This window comes from Podarcis raffonei, chromosome 1 (genome assembly GCF_027172205.1).
Source record: "Podarcis raffonei isolate rPodRaf1 chromosome 1, rPodRaf1.pri, whole genome shotgun sequence".
Classification (NCBI taxonomy): domain Eukaryota; kingdom Metazoa; phylum Chordata; class Lepidosauria; order Squamata; family Lacertidae; genus Podarcis; species Podarcis raffonei.
Window position 1 is genome coordinate 69,312,102 of NC_070602.1, and position 21,273 is coordinate 69,333,374.

General features: G+C 41.3%; 1 protein-coding gene across 2 annotated transcripts in view; it reads left to right on the plus strand.

The window, feature by feature from the left end:
* The window catches only part of TRIM66 (tripartite motif containing 66), a 59,514-nt gene that overhangs the window by 30,097 nt on the left and 8,144 nt on the right, over positions 1-21,273 (plus strand). For both annotated transcript variants that reach the window (XM_053391841.1, XM_053391850.1), the window contains 7 exons: positions 875-1,827; positions 2,400-2,546; positions 14,013-14,285; positions 15,069-15,291; positions 17,241-17,301; positions 18,036-18,210; positions 20,919-21,202. In XM_053391841.1, coding sequence (XP_053247816.1) covers positions 875-1,827; positions 2,400-2,546; positions 14,013-14,285; positions 15,069-15,291; positions 17,241-17,301; positions 18,036-18,210; positions 20,919-21,202 — 2,116 coding nt within the window. The remainder of the gene's footprint in view (positions 1-874; positions 1,828-2,399; positions 2,547-14,012; positions 14,286-15,068; positions 15,292-17,240; positions 17,302-18,035; positions 18,211-20,918; positions 21,203-21,273) is intronic.

The following is a 21,273-nucleotide window of genomic DNA, read 5'->3' on the forward strand; positions in this document are numbered from 1 at the left end:
CCAAGTTGTGAGTTATACCCCTATGCGAGTGACATAGGCGCCACTATTTTGCTTTGGTGGCATAAGAATGAAAACACGCTCACACACATGCACATCCATACATAAATAACCATGCCAGAATCAAAGACCTGATTGAAAGTAGGGGGATAATATTGATGTAGTCCTTTCCATATCTGGAAAAGCATTTTGGGGACAGGACGGGACCAAAAGGCAGCCATGTAGTATACCTCCACCCACAAGCTGAAATAATCTCACAAGCCCTTCTGAAATTAAAAGATTGTTTACAGCATGGGTAGGCATACTAAGGCCCGGGGGCCGGATCTGGCCCAATTGCCTTCTAAATCCGGCCCACAGATGGTCCAGGAATCAGCGTGTTTTTCCATGGGTAGAATGTGTGCTTTTATTTAAAATGCATCTCTGGGTTATTTGTGGGGCATTGGAATTTGTTCACCGCCCCCCCCGCAAATACAATCTGGCCCCCCACAAGGTCTGAGGGACAGTGGAGCCAGCCCCCTGCTGAAAAAGTTTGCTGACTCCTGCCTTACAGTGTCTTTATGGAAGTGCTACAAATGACAATTTGGGGGAAAGTCATACATCCCCCTTTGGGCTGGCTGTTATCTCACCAGTCCTCTACTTTTAACAGGGCTTAAAACAACAACAATTCACCATATGCCTCCATTTGATACTCAGACACTAGGAGATAATGCAAAAGGTGCGGCTCTGTGGAAGTATTTCTGAATAAGGTTTCCCCTGAAGGAAGATTTGATAGCCTGTTTCTAGCACATGTTGACCCCCTCCTGGAGGATGTGTGTGTGTTTTTCTCCATTTTGCTGGTGCATCCTTCCCGTTTTTATTTCTTCCTTGCTTTCTGCAGGCCACTTGTCAATGGAGGGGGGACCAATCCATCACTCAGAAGTGCCATCCTATGGAAGTATGCAAGGAATGCAGCCCTCCTTGTATCATCATCACGGACATCATTCACCAGCACCACAGCATGACTCTCTCAACAACCAGTCCCACCAGTTTCAGCCTCCTGTTCATTGCCCTACACCTGTGTGCTGCACCCATTGCCTTAACATCCCACACATGAATAAAGGACAGCTTCCTCATCAAACCCTGAGCCATGCTCATTCCTTCCGACAGCCTCCTGAGATGCAGCACCACCACCAGCATTTCCCTCTGCAGTATAGCCAGCAGCAGCATGAAAGAGAACAGAGGTGCACCTCTCGACCCGTGAAAACACTGCAGCCTTGTGCCGAGCAGAAACCTCACCAGGAGCACGATAGCTTATCTGCCAGGATGGGAAAGCATTCCCAAGAGCAGCCGTTGCAACAGGCAGCACATCCCATTTATCCCCTTCCCCTGCATGATGGTCAACAAGGCCAGGCTGGACATTCCCAGCAGCCGCCTGCGCAATCTGCTCTGCACAGTCCGACAGTGCAAGTTCAGCTTGGTCCTCTCCAGAAGCTAAAGCTGAATCACTTGCAGCAGCAGCAGCAGCAGCAGCAGCAGCAGCAGCAGCAGCAGGAACAGCCACCCTTGCCACCGCTGCCGCCACTGTCACCACAGCAGTCATCTACGACAGGTCAGAACGAGAAGGCTCACGAACAAGTGCTACAGCAGAGTTTGGACATCATGCACCACCAGTTTGAACTGGAGGAAATGAAGAAAGATCTGGAGCTTCTCCTCCAGGCTCAGCAACCGAGCCTGCAAGTGAATCAGGCCAAGCAGCCTCAGCATGTTCAGCAAACAATTGTGGGGCAAATAAACTACATTGTGAGGCAGCCGACGGCAGTTCAGCAGCAAAGCCAGGATGAAGCCCAGCAGGTGAGTTTGCTAGGTCTGTCATTTTCTTTTTTTGGTCTCTAGCTGTTTAAATGCCCTAACCAAAACTTGGTACCAAATAGGCTCCAATGCAGATAGGTTAGCACAGATTTAAAGCCAGTAATTGTTAATAAATGGGCTGACACCTGTGAACTCAGTAGGCCCTTCCAGGCTTCACTATTTTTAGGTGGGATTCGATAACACGCTGGCAAATTCTGGTTGCCCAATTAAAGTTGATTTGGAGCTCTTCTGCAAAAGATTGGACTTTTTGCAGTAAAGAAAGTGATGAGGAAATGCACTGGGGAGTGTGAGAACTCTTGCTTTGACACAGTGTTGTCTAATTTCACTGGAAACAAATCCGATTGAATGTTAACTAATGGGCAACATCAACTACCGGTAATCTCCCTGCAAACAAATTAGGAGGGTGGCTCAGTCTACAGATCATCTGGAAATGATCCCTGTATGTACAATTAAAATAAGGGTGTTCCATCAAAAGGATTTTTCATATTACGACTCATTTCCTAACTGATCTTGTTGCTATTAATGAATCTGTGCTGATTATTCCCTTATCACAGGTTGGTGAAGATTGCACTGATTCAGAAGGTCAAAAACCAGCACTTCCTCTTGATAGAAACATGATTCCACCCATGTCACAGCCACTGGAAGATGCTATTGTCAGTATTCACTCCCCAGAGAGTACTTTGTTGAATCCAGTCAGAAAGGTACACAGAGCTTCTTCTTTTCTTTTTTTAAACATAAGAGAAAATGTTTCGGTAGCTCTATATGGCTTCTTTGAAGACTACTTCTCTCTTTCAGCACTTTGACAAGAATGAAGGTCAAGAGTGAAATTTCATCTTTGTAGGGGAGATTGTTCTCTGTAGAAACCCATATCCTTGGAACACAGTGAATGTGTCCATACAAGTGCTTAAATTGCCCTTGAGACTCTCATGTTATTTCTATACCTGTTTCATAGTTGTTAATATAGAAAAGAATAGAAGAAAGGCATTTGTAATGCAAATGTACATTTTTACATTTTGGGGCAATGTACATTGTACATTTGCACTACAAACTGATTGAAAAATCACATAAAGCCTTGAGTGGAAATTTCGATGGGAGTTTTTCATGAATTCTGATTTGTTGATCTCCAGGCAATGCTGCAAAAGACATATTTTTAGGGCTGCTTTGTTCCTGACATTTCTTTTCTACACAAGGATGGAGGGAAATCCCAGTGTTCACAATTATTTCAACACCCTATTTAGGTGTTCAAAAACAAGCAGCAATAATTGCATGACGGAGGGAATAGGGGGGATTCACTCAGTTCATCCACAGTCTTGTTCATTGCATCGGCCTCCTCTTAATGCTGTCTTAATGCTGGGGCAGCCTGTCAAATGCTCATAGGTAGTTGGATCCCAAAGGTGGCAGTTATGTATTTGTTTGAACATTTATAATCCACACTTTCGTAAAATATATAAAGGAGGCCCAGAACATATACAACACAATAATATCAGTCTATAAATATCTATAAAACACAATAAAAAACTTCAGTGAAACATCAGTAGATGCTGGTTGGCTAAAAAGAGAAATTCATATTGTGAAAACCTTTATAAATAGTACAGTTTTCAGACCTGTAAAAGAAGATAGGGACAGTTCCTCCCAAACCTCTACACAGCACAGGGCCTGCCAAGCTAAGGGCTCAATTCCTAGTGAAGGCTCCAGGGCATGGGGAACCACCAGAAGTACTTCATAAGAGATCAGATGGTGCTTTGGACATGAGTTATTTAGGGCTTTGTCAGTTAACACTTGTGTAGGATCATGAGAGGCTGCACATATGGCAAAGGTGAACAACCTGTGGCTTACCTAAGTTCATTCAGGTGCCACAGAGGGGAAGAACAGGTAGAAAATGAGTGGCAAAGAGAGAGAGAGAAAGAGTGATAGAGGTAGCACCCCTCTCACTTTTCACTCTGGCCTTGCATACTGCTATCATCTAGCCTCCGACAAATTACCTCACAGGTAAATTAATTGATATTGTTATAATTTGGCTATTATTGGGTAAATATTGGAAAACTAATAAAAATTTATCTGGCCCAGCCCCCCCAAACCCAGAGGTAATGTGGCCCTTAGCAGAAGAAAGGTTCCTATCCCCAACATTAGCAATAGCTCAGTGGTAGAGCACATGATTTGCATGCAGGCAGTTACAGGTTGTGTTTGTAGGTTATCCAGTTAAGAGGATGAGCTGTAGGTGATAAGAAAGACCTTTGCCTGAGACTTTGGAAAGCTGCTGCCAGTCAGTGTACATAATACTAGTCTACTCTAGATGGACCTGGTGTAAGCCAGCTTTCTAAGGCCCAGGCACATGGCTGGGCAGGTACCTCTGAGGTTCCTCTGCAGCAGATAAACAAACCTGCTGTGGAGAGCAACTTAGGTGCAAGTTAACCCCTCTTCCTTCAATTTCAGGTGGTGGTGCCAATAACCGTACAGGTAAAATAGACATACTTATGATCTTCTCTATGCATATTTAGATTTTCTAAATTTAAAAAGGAACATTTCTTGATACCCAAAAGGGTTTTGTTTTCTGAGAACAGAGAGAGAGAAATAAACTCAGTACATATTGTAGCTACTACCCAGTGTGATGTCTTGACTGTAGCTTCATGTATTACAGACTGGAAGCATGCTTCATCACATAGGCAATATTAAATACTGAAAATGTGCTTGCTTAAGTTGGTAGCTTTTGACCACCTCCTCTGAGGACCTTTTGCCCAACAGCCACTTGATCTGGTCACTTCTGGTCAGTAAGAAATGCTTCCAAAATGATAAGACAAGGTTATTTTTACAAAAGTTGACAATTCTTCTTTTTAGGACATAAATGACTAGATAGATGTGAAAAGGCATGCAGCTAGTAAATATTTTAATTGGCCAATAACTTCAGTGGAGTTGTTTAGTGGAATAATAGTGCTTTGGCCTGGCTAGTTCCTGAATGGAACACTCTTCAGCCTCCCATATACACAACTCTGAATCCTATGGAAAAAGAGCAGGATACAAATAAACACAAATAAACAGCCCCATCTACTTTGACCTCAAGACCCTTGTCTTGCTATAGTGTCACAGCACTGTCATGGCTTGGTGCCAAAATTAGGCAAGTGCTGATTGAAGAAGTGATGTAGGGGTTGTAATTATAACGGGGGAAAGACCAAATTTTCTTTTGGTTCAAAGTAAAATACAGGTTGTATCTTTGAGGGTAATTTAAATTTCATGTTACATGATCATTTTGCTTGTACATAACTGTTTAGTTGTTTCTCCACAATTTCCAGAAACTTATGTACAGGTATTTGGATTAAATGGACTGTAACATGAGTCATAAGATGCAATGCCATTTGCATAATCCACATGCCATTTATACGAGTTCTAATTGTTTGATCTCTACCGTAGCTAAGGCCTGTTTGCTTAGGCTGCATTTAAGAACATATGCATTGTATAAGCTAGCATTCTGTATCTGATATTGGCCGATCATCTGCCTAGAAACTGAAATGAAGGATAAAGATAACTGGGCATTCCCTGTTCCCAACTCTGAACCACCAATTTACAAGGGGATTAATTTTAGCTAGGATGGCTGATATAGTCATGCTTCGGGTTACAGACACTTCAGGTTGCACGTTTTTGGGTTGTGCACCACGCCAAACCTGGAAGTACTGGAACGGGTTACTTCCAGGTTTCGGCGCTCGTGCATGCGCAGAAGTGCTCAATCGCACTTTGCGCATGGGCAGAAGCGCCGAATTGCGACCCGCACATGCATAGACGCGGCGCTGCGGGTTGCGAATGCTGCAGGTTGCGAACGTGCCTCCCGCACGGATCACGTTTGCAACCCAAGCGTCCACTGTATTTGAATAATTTTAGTGCACGTACCTTCTATTTAAGAATTTGGAAGTCCTTGCTTAGCCAAAGCCAAAAAACAGGATGTTTTATACCAGATTGCAGACAGTCCCAAAGTTCTTCAGAGTTTTTGGAGCAGCTTGCAAGGTGGTATAGGGGCTATAGCCAGAAGGGATCATGTGAAGAGCCTTATGATGTGTATGGTTCTTTTGTATGGTCCTTGGATCCAGGCTACAGTCTTTTGTCAGAGAAACCAGGCAATCAGTAGAATAAGAAGGTTGTATACAAATTACACATATTTGCATATCATTCTGATAGCAAGGCCTTTGAGACTTCTGTGACTACTTTGGAGGAGTTAGATATTGTTTGTGGGTGGAAGAAAAGAAGGACGGTTGAAACAGGGAAAGGACTCGGCTGTAACTGCCTCTTACTGCTCAATATCCTTAATCAATCAGGACTCGAAGAACTTTACAGCTGTCTTAACTGACAGAATGGACAACATTATCACCCAGTACATCCACTCTGATCAAATGGAATTCATCCCATGATGACACCTGGTGGACAAAGTGTTACATGGGCTTGATGTTGCATACAAGGCAAGACACATTTTGAACATCTTATCCCCCAACACTGAGAAAGCTTTTGATTGTATCGAATGGCTATGCTTCAAGTATTTCCTTCTCGAGATGAATTTCAGTCCTAATTCCTCCAGGGACATTCAGGCATTATCAACATCCTTAGGGGCTGTGTCTGTAGACAACCTGGACTTCTATCATACTCATCTCAAAAGAGAACTAGATCTGGCTGTCTGCTGCATTTGTTACTATATATCCTGACAATGGAACCCTTAGCCTGTGCTCTGTGGATGAACAAAATGATCCAAGTGTAACTAAACACAGCATAAAGCAGTGATCATCTCTGATAACATCTCAGCAGCTCAAATTACATCTCATAACCAGTGTGAGCTTGACACATTTGAAAAAGCATCTGGATAAAAAGTCAACTATCAGAAGTCTGATATGATAAATATAAACTTGACCTATAAAATTATTTTGTGCAACCCACTAAGCCATGGCATCACCTTGCGATCTTTCTGTCATCCTTCTGTCTACCTATTATACATTCAACTACCAACCACTTTCTAATCAGCTTTACAAATGCATGCAAAAATGGTATTCTGACTTCTTATGGCTCACCAGGACAGCGATTGTGTGAATGAATGAATGTCTAGAATCCTCCCTCCCTCCCCAAACAATTGCACTTTATCTGTCACCACCAAGTCTTAAGCATAAACCACGATTTAGTAGACCTATGGTTAAAAAAAGTTTGACAGTTCCAGCCCTGGACTTTATATTTTGCTGCAGCTCTCCTATATGGTTGCATCATCAGTGGACACAAATACAACAACATGCTACCAGAAACTATACACAGGATGCCTTGATTTGGAATGATCACAGGGATCGGCCTTGGTTCATACTTAGGCATCTCTTCCTTTAAGAATGCTCTGTACATTGGATCCGTTGAAGAGAGAATCACATTTTTGCCTGATTGTCTTTTTCTGTATCATTCTGATTTAATCAGTTCAAACAGCCTTATGGACTTCTCTTCCTGGAAAACAACAAAGATACATTGGATGACAGACTTAACATGTTGAAGAAAACTCCAGGGAACATGAAAAGAAAGTTGATTCACCATAGCTTTCTGTACAGTGGTGCAGTTAAATCATTTTGGACCCTAGACTTAATTATCTTATGGGGGTGGGATCATTTTAAATGATAATATGCATTACTTCACTTGCTGCATTTGCGGGTCTTCCTGTTCCTTCTGCTGAGTGGGGCCCTAATGGCATCACTATTCCAATATGCCACTCTGAAAATATGCTACTTTCTCAGACAACCATAATTCAAGCAGAATGCTGGAACCTCACTAGCATCATTAGAATCCTATTTAAATGTCACAATGCTCTCCTCCTTAGCTCTTACCATCTACGTGTTCCTTCTGACCCTTCTTCTGAAGGAGATGCTTTTGTAGTTGGAGGTTTGTAAAGGATCTGTCCAGAACTTTAGATTGGCAAGGCAGCTGTGCCTCGTTCTTTGTAGCATGAATATAAAAAAAACACCTCAGTTTAAAGATCTTAACAGAAAGTGCATAACTGCAGCAAAGTTCCACTTAATCCATTTAAGCTGTAGTCAGTTTGTCTAGTACGGCTGTGTCCAAACTAGGACCTTTAAACACATTTTGTGGTTGCTCAACTCTTCTACTAATTAATTGCAGAATTCTTTCAGGAGTTTATCCATTCTCAAGCAAATGATGACCTTATAACTATACTTTTAACAACACAATTGTGGTTTTCTCTGCAAATTGTAGCTGAAACAACAGAACTATCTGAGAAGTGATGATTATGCATAAACTTTGTCAATAGATGCTGCAGGCTAGAGATAGAGTCTAGAAAAAGAAGATTGTTGTGATCTGGTTCTTATAGTGTATGTGCCAGATGGCCATCTTACTGTTACCAAATGCAAAAACATTTACATCCCTCTCCTCTCTAATGTTTTGGCTGCTTGCACCTCATTTTTCAGTTTGCCAACTTAGCTTGACAAACATCCTCTTTTCTTAGAGTTCATTGATTGTCTGTGAATTTGACAGTCATTTCCACACACACACCCCGCATCCTTGTACTGTAAATGTGCTTTAGTTTCAAGTTGCTTCTGTGTTTTTCTCCTTTCTTGTGTTGTGTGTCTCTTGTATATTTATCTAATATTTTTGAAAACTTTTACAAATAAAATTCATATTAGAAAAGCTCTGACAGACCAATAAAGCATGTGATAAGTGGGGCTACTGTAGACTCAGGCATCCTGATGTAGACTCAATGCTGTTTCAGACAGTTACTGAAGACTTGCCACAAATACATTTGCTTAATGCATGATGACATGACAGTTACTTTTCTTGAGAACTCTGATCTAGCCCATCCTCATCCAGTAGATGGGGCTATAGTCATGCTGCTTTTTGCCCCCCTTTTAAAACCATCACCAATAGCTGTGTCATCTGGTTCACGGGTCAGGTAGCAAAGGGGTGCACAGGCAGAGGGGGAGTGATGTTGCACAAATGCCACATAAAAGTTGCCAGTAATACTCTGCAAATAAACTTTATAGCAACATATGCACTCTATGGGAGAAGCATCACATCTAATTGTGCACACACCTAGCGTTCAAATCACTCCTAAGAACCTTGGGAATGGTAGTATGTTTGCCCTTTGTAGTATGCCCTTTGAACTACTGTTCCCAATATCTTTCTCTCTTTTTTGCAGGGGTGATGGTGGAGATGTGCTTCAAATTTATGGTGTGTCAAGTACAGAATGTTGTACTTCTTTGAGTGCACATTAAATGCAATATTCCTACAACAAAAGCACTACTCCGGAGTAAAATCTGTGGACTGCATGTAAAATATATAGCACGTGTGGCTAACTCCCAGCTCTGTGGCCTAATCTACACTCTCCATTTTTTTTCTGCCCCACTCCAAGAACCCATAAATTTGGACAGTGTCAAAAAATGTGTGTGGGGGGGATATATAAAGTAGACACATAGCATGGAGAAGTTTAAACCTCTTGGCCTAGCCCAGCTGGCTGAAGATAGAAATGGCCCCTTCCCCAGTCATTGGCTCAATCATTTGATGAGCAGGGAGGGAGTGAAAAAGAAGTTAGTTAAAGAAAAATGCTATTTTGTACTCCCCCTCCCAATCAGTTCTGCATTCCTAATTAAGTTTTTCTGGAAACTTGTGTTAACTAGTCACATTTGAATAAATTCACATACATTTCAATTGAAGACCATCGTTTTAAAAGGAGTTGCTGCACACTCATTCAGACCAATGATCCTCATACTGCACGTACAGTGGTACCTCGGGTTAAGTACTTAATTCATTCCAGAGGTCCGCTCTTAATCTGAAACTGTTCTTAACCTGAAGCACCATTTTAGCTAGTGGGGCCCCCCACTGCTGCCACACCGCCGGAGCACGATTTCTGTTCTCATCCTGAAGCAAAGTTCTTAACCCGAGGTACTATTGCTGGGTTAACAGAGTCTGTAACCTGAAGCATATGTAACCTGAGGTACCACTATACACTAGATTATATTATGAATATCATAAATTCATACTCTACTCCCAAACAGCTCAGATCCTAAAACTGGGGATGCCAGGAGTGAACCTTAGACTTGAGCATCAAACATATGCTCTGCATCTCATTTTTGTGTTCTAGTTTGTTTTTAGTTTTTAGTTTATAGTGCTGAATTATGATATTTCACCTCAGGACTGGGAGAATAGAGAGGAAATTAAGATGAGATATTAATACACTGTAAAGTTATAATTGTGTGGGACACTATCATCATAATCATCTTCATTATTTCCTGCACATTAGCCGCTGAAAATCCCACACAGACCTCCTCTCCTTTCTGGGTCTTTAATGCTGGGATTCTTATATCTATTTCCAAGTTCCAGAAATCCACAAATTGGTAAAACAAGAGGTGATATTCATGACATCCCAACCATTAGGCTCCCCCCCCCCATGGCATAACCGTGGGTGTCTAGATTTCTGCATTGATTGATTATCATAGTAATTTATGATCTAAGCTTAAGCTCCCTGTACTGCTAAATATGACTGACTGTTCATCTGCGTCAGGTGACAACATTTTCTACTTATTGATGTCAACAAAAGCAGCCTGCTGGTACTGACATAGGAATTCCACTGAATACCATTGACTCTGTGCCCTATTGTAGTCAGGACCATATACTGGAGAGGGAACTAGTGTTCAGACTCCATCTTTAATCCAGATGCCCTCTCTCAGTCTGTGTCCAAGAGATTACCCCTGCAGAATCAATGTTTCTAGGTTACAGTATCCAACTCCACAACTTTATGCCTAGTAACGAACTTTTATATTCCTGGTTTTGTGCTTGTACTGGCAGCTGGCCTGAACTTTGCAAAAGCCGTGCCACCTAAATGTCCAAGGCACTGGCATTAAGCTGGTGCTGCCCAAAAGTTACTGTGCAGGTGCAGGGAATAGCCCAATTTAAGTGTTTAGGATCTGATCCTTTGGACCCTGATCATCTTGGGGATTCTGGAGGACTGGATTTGCTGAGCTTAAGCCATTCTGGTGGTAATCAGTACATTGTATAGGAAAGGGTGGTGGCTTAGTGGCAGAGCACACTGAGGGTTCACAGTTTAATCCTCATCAGCTCCAGGTAAAGCTGGAACATTTACCTGGCTTTTAACACCCAGCCATCTTTCCTACCCATCTCACCCAGTGAAGAGTTTGGTAGAACTTGAAAGCTTGCTTACTATTCTATGCCATTTTGACTGGCCTAATACAGATATTGTCATGCTGTGGATTTTGCAGTATTTCACAGTGTGTTTTAGATTAGCAAAGCTTATTTTTGTGACCTGAAAAGGAAGATAAATAATACATGATGCTGCTTGTTCGGCTGGCTGTTTCTGCTGCTTGCACCGTAAAGCCGGCTCCATTTTCTTGTGATGCATTTTTCAAAACAGAAAACAGAGGTGCTCCCCCACCCCAAACTGGAGGGACTTTTGGTCAGGGGCACTCTACTTAAGAGCAAAGCACAAAGAATATACGCGTAGGCTATTGGTGTACTCCGAGTTAAATTTGAGCCAACTGGATTTGAATTAGTGCATTTGTTTAACCTTGCAGCATAATGAGCTGCCAAGGGGATTGCTCCACTTAACAGCAGCCTTCGTTACTTTCCAGTCCTTTGCTCTCAGTGATTTCTCCACAACCGCAAAGAATCTGTGTAGGTTTAACAAATCCTAAGCCAAGACTTTATTGAAGGTAGGCATTTTCACCTCCAACTTTCGTTGTGGTTCATAATGCATGTTTGCATGGAGCCGTATAAAAATATGCTCTTAATTTTTAACTCTGATTTTGGGCACATTATCTTTTTACTATTGTAAGTAGAGCTGCTGTTCCGCCCCCCCCCCCGCCTTCTTCCTGTGCCTTTAATAGCAGCCTGACATGCAGAAAGCTTGAAGATTAAGCTTTCCCTGTCACTTATCTTCATGCTAGGAACAGCATTTGCCAGCTAAATGTCTGCATATGAGGCTGCTATTAAAGGTATGCAGTAAGGCCGATGGAAAAGGGGGCTGAAATTTGTGTGATATAAGTGATAATGGTTAAAAAACACCTTTTGACATTAAGAGCACCATTACTGGACAGCTGCTGTTGCAATTAATGTTATAACGTGTCAGGAGCTGTACGTAATTGAGACTGTGTTTTTTCAAAGTTTAAGGAAAACATGGGGATTGATTTTTTTTTGGGAAAATGAAGGGAATGGGCAAGCAGAGTGCGAAGATTTGTAATGGCACAAATGGACTTGTTTGTAACTTTATATATTAAAATGTTGGAACCGAAAGGCTTTCCAACAGCAGCAATCACACTGTGACAGTGTGTATGATGAATGTAGCATTTGTTGTGTTCAAGGAATGAAACGTTAAAGCTTTTTAGAGAATTCTGATCCATTAATAATAAAAAAAGAAACACCACAAATTATCCAGTACTGTAGAAATCACTAGGGGAGATGAGGTCCCCCACCCACCGCCTGCTAATGCCAAAAGGAATGATTATTTTAGGGAGAGAATTAATAGGATCTTAATGAGCCTTACTCCCTGCGCATTGTTCACTTCACACTTGACAGCAGCTTTGTGGATCACAGTGTAGAATGTGTCAACTGCTTACCAGGAGCCTTAATACACACACACACACACATTTTTTTTTAAGTGAAAGATCATAATGTTTCCTCATTATTAAAATAACCGCAGAATTAACTTTTGCCTCCAGGGAGAGACAGATGGCAGTTTGATGGCCTCATTTTTCCTTTCTTTCCTTTTTAGTAAGATTAATGTTTTATACTGACTGATGCAATCTATTATACTCTCTTCATACACTTCCTGTAACTGGAGCAGTAATAAGGGAAAATAGAAGCCCTCTTCTCTGTAAAACTTAATCTCTTTAAAGGTATTAGTTTCAAATACATCAGGTGATTTTTGCAAAGACCTGTACTTTGTAGCTCTGAAGTCTGAAGTTACCAGGAGTATTTCCACAGTCTTTGGGAATAAGATGTCAGGAGTGCTCTGATGGTGTTTCCTGCTTGGCAGGGGGTTGGACTCGATGGCCCTTGTGGTCTCTTCCAACTCTATGATTCTATGAAGATCAGACCAGTCTATGTGAATGGCTCAATCATGAGATAGCAATAAGCATGGGATCTCTGGATACTACTCCAAACTTTGCTACTGCTGGTACCCTCAATCTTTGGCATCCAGAAGCTCTAGCCTTCTGACTCCAGAAATATGGAATCCAGACACTGTGTTTCAACAGTAAGATAAGAGCAATCTGCATTGGGTTCAGAAGCACTCTTCTTTCCTGGTAGCTTGCAGGGGAAAAACAGGCCTTTCTATTAGAATGAAATGGGAAATTTGTGGAATAACCAGCCTCATATAACCAACATGCTTATGTCTAGTTGAAGCATGAAGGGGTTAAGAACATAGAGTAAGCTGTCCTGTCAGGTTTAGCTCTATGAACTTTTATTGCCTTTGCAACTTTTCTGACTGATGTGAAGAAAAGCACATGAATCTGACCTTTGAAGAGTTTGTAAGTAAATAAATTTTTAACTTGCCAAACTTGTGGTCGTTTCCTATGCCAGAGGAAGAAGGAAATTTTGTAACTCACCTGGAAGGGTATAAAGGACTAACAGCCTATATTTCCATGTTTTACTTTGCTGCATATTTTGTGACTTTAAAACTCTGTTGGGGATCTCTCTCCAAAGAGTACTTGCCCCAGACTTGGATCTTGGCACCCAAGAATTCATCTATCCATCCATCCATCTATCTGTCTGTATCACCAACAAAATTAAAGCTGAAGGCTCCAAGACTAATCTCTGGGGGTTCATTACCATAGAGGTGATTACCATAGAGCACCATAGCATAGAGTCATATAATTGTAGAGTTGGGACTCTGAGAGTCATCTAGTCCAACCCTGTGCAACATTTCCACTGAAAACACTCAAGGACTGCTGTGGGCAAGATTCCTGAGTGTTTTCAGTGGAAATAGGAACACAGATCCAGAAGGTTGTGGAATAGGTAAAATGTAATTGTGAAAGACTTGTAGGACTGACAGCACAAGTTTCCACAAAATACAAAGAAAGTGATGGAATTAGGCACTGAATTAGGCACTTAATGTCCATGACAATATGGATGAGCCTTTATGTCCACATCAAAAAAATTAGATCTGCATGCACATCAACCTACACATTCTTCTTTTTCAGCGGTCAGCTTCACTGAACATTGTGGGCTTTTCAAATGCTTTAGACATGGAGTTGTCTTCAGCAAGGGTATCCAAGTCAGTTGATTCACAGGCAAAAGAAATATCCACTGTAACATCCGGTCAGTCCCAAAGTATGCCATATACCTCTGACGTGCAGCCTGAAGTTTTGCCCAGTTACAGCCTGGCTTTGGATAGAACTACAAATGACCTGAACTCTGATGCTCTTAGTCACTTAGCAACCGGTGGTGTGCCCCTGGGGAGCGCAGTGTGCAAGGTAAGGACTGTTGATTCTGTGGGATAACCAGCCTCATATAAGCAATATGCTTAAGTCTAATGAATGCAAAAAGGGTTTGAGACCATAAAGTCCTGCTGGGCTTAGCTCACCTTGGGAGGGACTAAGTAATCATGCCTTTTTTCCCTTTCAATCTACCTGAGAAGCTCAGTGTAAAGAGATTTGAGCTGCTTGCTCCAGCACAGACTGCATGGCTGACCTGGAGACCCCTATTTCCCTCACAGAACTGCAATTCCTAGTGTTCCCTGTGGAAAGAGATATTGTTAAACTTCTCTGGGTCTTATAGCACCCTTAACAAACTACAGCTGCCAGAACACTTCAGAGGAACCCATGACTGTCTAAAGTGGCAAGATAGTGTTTTAAATGTATGGTACAAACATGGCTTATGCATATATATTGCATGCTGCCTGGGCTAAATCTCTGGCATGGATCAGAGAACCGTGGGACTACTAGCTCCAAAGGAGCTACTAGCCTGAGGGGACTTGTTTTTATTTAACAACCTCTCTTCATGTCACATACAAACTGATGAAATTGCATGTGCCTCTTCTCAAAACCTTGTTTGCAATATGGCATGTGGCTTGGTGGTTCAAAGGTTCTGTTGAGCATGCCTAAAATAGCTTTTTGGATCCCAGCCTCTGTGTGGAAATAAGAGTGCGACAAAGCAACACTCTTCAACAATGTAATTCTTTTCTTGAGAGTGATGTAAAAATCCAGTTTGTGTATATAAATCTTTTTTTCTTTCACCCCCCCCCTTTTTATTGCAAGCTGGAGAACGAAGAATTCAGCTCCATGACTTACCCTCTTGGAAGTGATTCTGTTGCTTCTCAGTCCAAAGACATCAGTGAGTTATCTCTTCCCATGCAAAATATTCTGGAAGAGCCTATTAATCTTTCGGTGAAGAAGACGCAGCCATGTGCCTCCCCTCCCATACTTATCAGCAATGCTTCCTGCATGCAGCCAGTTACTCCACAACCAAAACATATTGAAGGTATGAGGTTTTTCTTTTATCTTCCTTTGGCTTTTAAAATCCGTTCCACTGCATAGTGTGATCATTTCAGGGTTGCCATTGCTGCAATTAGCTTGTGTGGCACCTTCAAGACTTCCACATTTATTATGGCAGAAGCTTTCGTAGACTACAGTCTGTTTAATCAGATGCATGAAATGTAATCCTAACTTGGCATTATGGCCTATGTGTGGAAATACATAGATGAGATCAGAGGGAAATGAAATGCAAAAAGACAATTTCATTCCCGTATGACCTCACTCCCATATGTGCCCCCTCATATGTTTATATGGTTACAAATTTAGGATTAAATCATGCTTCAACAAGGGCTTATGCAATAATAAATCTGTTAATGTTTAAGGTTCCTTCTGTTTTTTGTAGTAATTTTTTTGCTGCAACAGACATAACACAGCTCCTTCGGGAAGTAATTCATTCTGTTGCCAAGCTGAATCACAAAACTGACTACAGTTTCCTTACCTGTTCTCTTTGGCATCCACAATACTTGCCCATGTTAACAGAGAGTGACCTGTTGAGACCTTTTGAGACTTTTTGAGAAATCTGGGGGTGGGGGGAGACATTGGCCCCTAAAGGAAACCATGAAATGGAGAAACACCAAGCTGCTCTCTGCCCTGCCAGCATAAGGGAGGCAGAGCTTTGGATCTGACAGTTCATCTCTCTGGGATTCTCCCTCCTCCAGCTCTTTTTGGTTCTTCAGTTAATATAGTACAAAATAGTGATGTGCATCAGATTCAGTGAATCCTGCGCTCCAAGGTGGGATGCCTTGTAGACATTTGGGGCTTGTCAGAAGTGAACTGGGATTTCTACAAGGCAGCATGAATCAAAGCTGAGATCCCTGAAGCACTTCGTGGTACCTTTGCACTCTGCCCAGCAACCCCAAATCCCTTTTGTGCCAGGCTGGTGGACTTCTGGATTGGGTTGAGGTTTCTCCCTAGCAGTTCTCTGGCAGACTCTGTTGGTCTCCCGCTAGCCTGTGCTTCCAAAGTAACACCAGTATCACTCTGCTGCTGTGGTGTTCCTCCTTCTGCCTGCCAAATGTGGGGCAGAAGTGCTGCCAGTGGAAAACAGGACTTTCAATGGGACAGAGCATGCTGGAGACAGCCTGATATCTTGCATTGACCCCTCTTTCATCATATGGTGGCTTGAGAGGGAGTTTGGATTGCCCCCGTAGTCATTAAAAATGTTGCTGGCAAGTGTCTGCTTAAAGCAAAATTAATAACCTTCCCAACGCCAGGATGGGATGATAGGAAAGAACAAGCAAGAGTGAGGACAGAGAAACAGCTCCTGTCATGACTGACAGGTCTAGCAGAGATAATGATTTTAGTGTTGTCCAATCCTGGTGCTTTGGGGAAGGGAACAGCTTTGCAGAACCAAAGCATATGGAATGGGAATGTGGGAAGTAAGAGGGATACCTCTCTTGTGTCTGCAGTTTTCAAACCAGTTGCCAACATACCACTAGGAGTAATACTTTATTCACCTACTCCAAAGCCATAATAGCATCTCTTTCAGGTCAACCACGGCAGCTGTCTTTTAAAAAAAAACCTGGCATAATTCATGCCGTCAGAAGAGGTGACCTTGCAGGCAAATTTCATCCAATTTTGGACAAAATTAATAAGTTATATATGGTTCTTCAAAAAGAAAAACAATAATCATTTAGAGGGGCAACTGTACATGCAGATTTGACCATAGTCAAAAGGGTGGGGGGGGGAGAGGAGAGAAAGCCAAACCAGGCAGCCTTCAAATTGGGATCTTGGGGGCATAAGTGGGCTGTTTTACAAAATCCCAAATAGGGGTCTGAACAGAATGTTGTGTTTAGTGCATACCAATACAAAGTTCAAAGGAGGCCATGCATTCCAAATATAACTTACCCTTAGGTTAAGACCATCAAATATTTTATTCATTTTCTTTTCTTGCAGACTGCCATAACTGTGAAGAGGAACATTTTGATATGGAAATTAAAAGTAATCAGAGCAACAGGTAACACGAAACACCCAATATGAAAGTGTAGCATTAAGAAATTGAATCCTTTTTTCCCCTCTTAGAAAGGAACATAAATCACATTTGTTGCAATAGCTCAGTTAAATTAAGTAATTCCAGATGTGAGAATGATCTAGAACAAATTACTATAAACAGTTACAAAAATTAGTTTTCACCACAATCCTCAATGCACTTCAACAAATATATTAGTAATCTGTGAAATTAATGTGTCAATCTGTGAAGTAAGGTATCACTTTAAAAACAACATAATGACATTATTATTGTTGTCTGTGGAGCAGTTGGTGTAAAACGAACCCATTAATTTTCATGTCAATTCTGTGAGTTTTACTGGTGAGGAAACTTAGGTTGAAACAATCGTAGGTCTGACTTTTCCAATGGTGAGGGAGCCTGTGGGGAATCTGTTGTGAATTACCCTGGGATCTTTGGATGAAGGATGGTATACAAATTTAAATAACAACAACAACATAGGAAGACCCTTGTACACAGAAACTCCCATTCATATGTGAAGATTTGTTAATCCTGCATTATGAAGTATGAAAGCCCATTCTTGAAATTTCAGGTGTATTAATAACATCATATTAGAACATTTTGATTAGCCATCTAAAAATACAAGGGAACCTGTGAAAACATATGGTATATTAATAGAGGTGGAATGGAGGGATGATTCTTACTAGCACTGATGAAGTCAATCCACTCTTTAACCTTGTTCTTAGAGCTTGTGCCAAAGAGGTAAAAGTCCCTTATGTGCGACTGGAACGTCTGAAGATATGCAACTCAGAGTCTGGAGAACTTCCAGTATTTAAACTGCAACCACAGAAGAGTGAACATGATGGAACTTTCTTGCTGATAATTGAATGTGGTACTCAGTCTTCAAGCATGACTATTAAGGTAAGCTCAGCTCAATTCAGCTGGTTTGGTTGCTGTTTGGCATTGCTTCTATTTTACCCTGACTCATTCAAATTCACTGATGCCTTTGACCAGCAGATTTGAATACACTTAGGGCCAGACTACGAGTGACAAGTAAGATCTGTGATCATATGTCTTGATGCCTTCATGTTCACTTATGAGCAGCTGCAGAGCCCCCTGAACTGGTTCAGAACTTCAGCACTGGGGACAGGGGTAAGCTTTTATCCATGCCATTTCCCTGACCTAAATCCCCCATCTCAAGCTGCTGTTAGGGGAAAATATACAGAAACAAAAACACTGTATGTAGGTCAAAAGCTGGAAGCGTCTTCCTTCCAGAAAGAAATAGACTGTACTGGCAGTGGCAAGTAGTGTGGGATGCTGCAGAGAAAAGAATAGGTGGTTCCCTGCACTATTCTTAACGAAAGCTGAAAGTACTAAGAGCGCTTGTGTGAATGGGAGACAATGGACTTCAAGTCTATTCCTGCCCTCGATGTTTATCAGAACAGCAGCACACAACAAGTGAAACCTTTCTATGATAATTCTGGGTTGTATTCAATGCAGCACTAAGGTGAACGTTCCATCCGTGCCAGAATTTCTCTGTGCACAACAGAACATTCTCCCTTTCTCCCCCTACATTCCCCCTAAATCTGTTCTGTTTTATTCCCCAACTCTCTAGAGCAGATTTGAGGAAGGCAAAGGGAGTGTGCAAGGGGACAAGAGGACAGGGGATCCCCTTGAGCTAGTGCTAAACATTGTACTAGTAGAAAAAATTCATTGAGTACCGCCCAGGATTGGCATCAGGAGACTTTGACTTTCTATAGGACCTGCTGACACTTTTATCTTACACCCACTTCCAAGGGTTTTCTCTGGGGTGATTTCTGCATAGGAGTTCTGCCTGTAATGAAAAAAAATAAACAGCATTTTAAAAAATTTAAAGTTTATCTGTTTTGCTCTGTTTAAGTAATAAAAACTTTGAAACTGATGCAAAGCATTTCTGTTTAAGTGTAAGCAGAATCATCCTCTACTAAAACATTTCGCATACAATATGCATAGAAAAACTGTTGTGCTACTCAAAGGGTGCTAAATATCTCATTAATAGTGGTATAAACTGAGCATTGGGGAAAGATGTACTTAAGTTTTACAGTGTGTTACTTAATCCATGGAATATTGGGAATTGTAGTTTCATGAACATTTGCTGTTAAACATCTAAACCTGTCTAGTTGACATAGATCCTGGCATTTGTTTGGGTGGATTGGGTTTGGGGAGAGCCAGGAAAACTCAGCTGGTTTTTGCAGGTAGTGTAGACAAGCATTTGTTCACACAATATAGCTTCAAATACTTTTGGATACAAGGTGATGAATGTAAAAATCCAGGTCTTTAGACTGAAGGCTGAATCCTCAGCACCAACCTTGTTGCGGACTACATTTCCTTCTGCTGGATTCAGTGGACCTTGTCTTTAAGTGTAGGGGGCTTCATGCACATTTAGGTGCCAAGCGAAAACGTTCCTCTACAACCAGGCCTTGGGCTAATTAACATCCAATGCCCTTTTAAATGTGTTATGGGAGGGGGATTATTATTTTGGTTTTGTTCTTATTTTTATTAAGTATTTTGTGATTTTAACATTGTAATTTTATGTTGTGAACTGTCCTGAGATCTGCAGATGAAGGGTGGTACAACAACAACAACAACAACAACAACAACAACAACAACAACAACAGATTGATTAACAGATACATTACATTTCTCAGGAATATTGTTTGGGATTGTGGGTATCAACCAATTTAAGCCTTTGAAACTGCTTAATCATCTGGATTTATACAGTACTGATTGGTTGATTAAATGACAATACATTTGCATATTACCAGGACTTCAATATAGGAGCCAAAATATTGAAGAAGGGGCTAGTTTTTTTTGTGAGTAAGAGAACATACAGTGTAATAAACAGAAGCTTCCACTGACCATGGAAATTGGAACCAGAGGAGGGAAATTGCTATTCAAACAAAATGCCAGAGTTGAAACCACTTTTAAAATGTGCAGATTACATTCCATTGGTATTGAGAAAGATTTAGATTGAAAAGACATTAGCAATATTGATTTCAACTGAGCACAATCTGTCTATTGTCTGCTATTCACAGTGCTAGAAGAAACGTTGTGGTGTTTTCAAGGTGAAAGGCATTTTTAAAAATTTACTTATATAATTTATATCCCACCACTTATCAAAAGTTATCTAAACGTCTTCTAGGTTTGGCTTCAAACTGGAATGAGGGTACATTTTAACATTTCTTTTCCAATATATCTGGCACGGGAAGAAGGGGCTCTGCTATTCTGAAGGTCATGCTGCCATTCAAGCTACAAAATCTCAGTTTCACTAATTAGTTGGTTAATCTATTGATTAAACCAATTAAAGCTTCGGGCATAATTTTTAATGAATGTAACTGGGGACAATGCAAATATACTTGACATCTTGGTTAGAGCTCCCCACCCCCAAACCATATCATTTGAGGGAATTACTGCACTTAATGTGCTATGCGTTACAGAGAAACTGTGAGATAGGAATCCTCAATTGTGAATGCAGTAAAGGCTGCTTTCCTTGAGGCGTTTATTCACTGCATTTAATCTTCTGTACTATTTCAAATGTTGCATGTGAAAATTGTAGGCTGCTTTAATTTAGATTTTACTTTTCATCCTAGGTCAATCAAGGAAATCCACTTGAAAGACATAATCTCAAGCCTGAGAACACGGAGGAAAGGAGAATCCCCACAAGTCAACTGACACAGCCAGTGTTGCATCCTTCTGTAGATCACAGGCTCAGTAATAGTATGAAAAAATCTGTGCTTACCCAGGAAGACCACCCGATTGAGAACGAGGACTTCTGTGCGGTTTGCTTGAATGGAGGAGAGCTATTGTGCTGTGATTACTGCCCAAAGGTGTTCCATCTTTCATGCCATGTTCCTGCCTTGCTCAGCTTTCCTGTGTGAGTACATATAGCACATGAAATATCTGCTCCATTTGGTATATGTTTCAAGGTCCACTTCTTTGAATCTC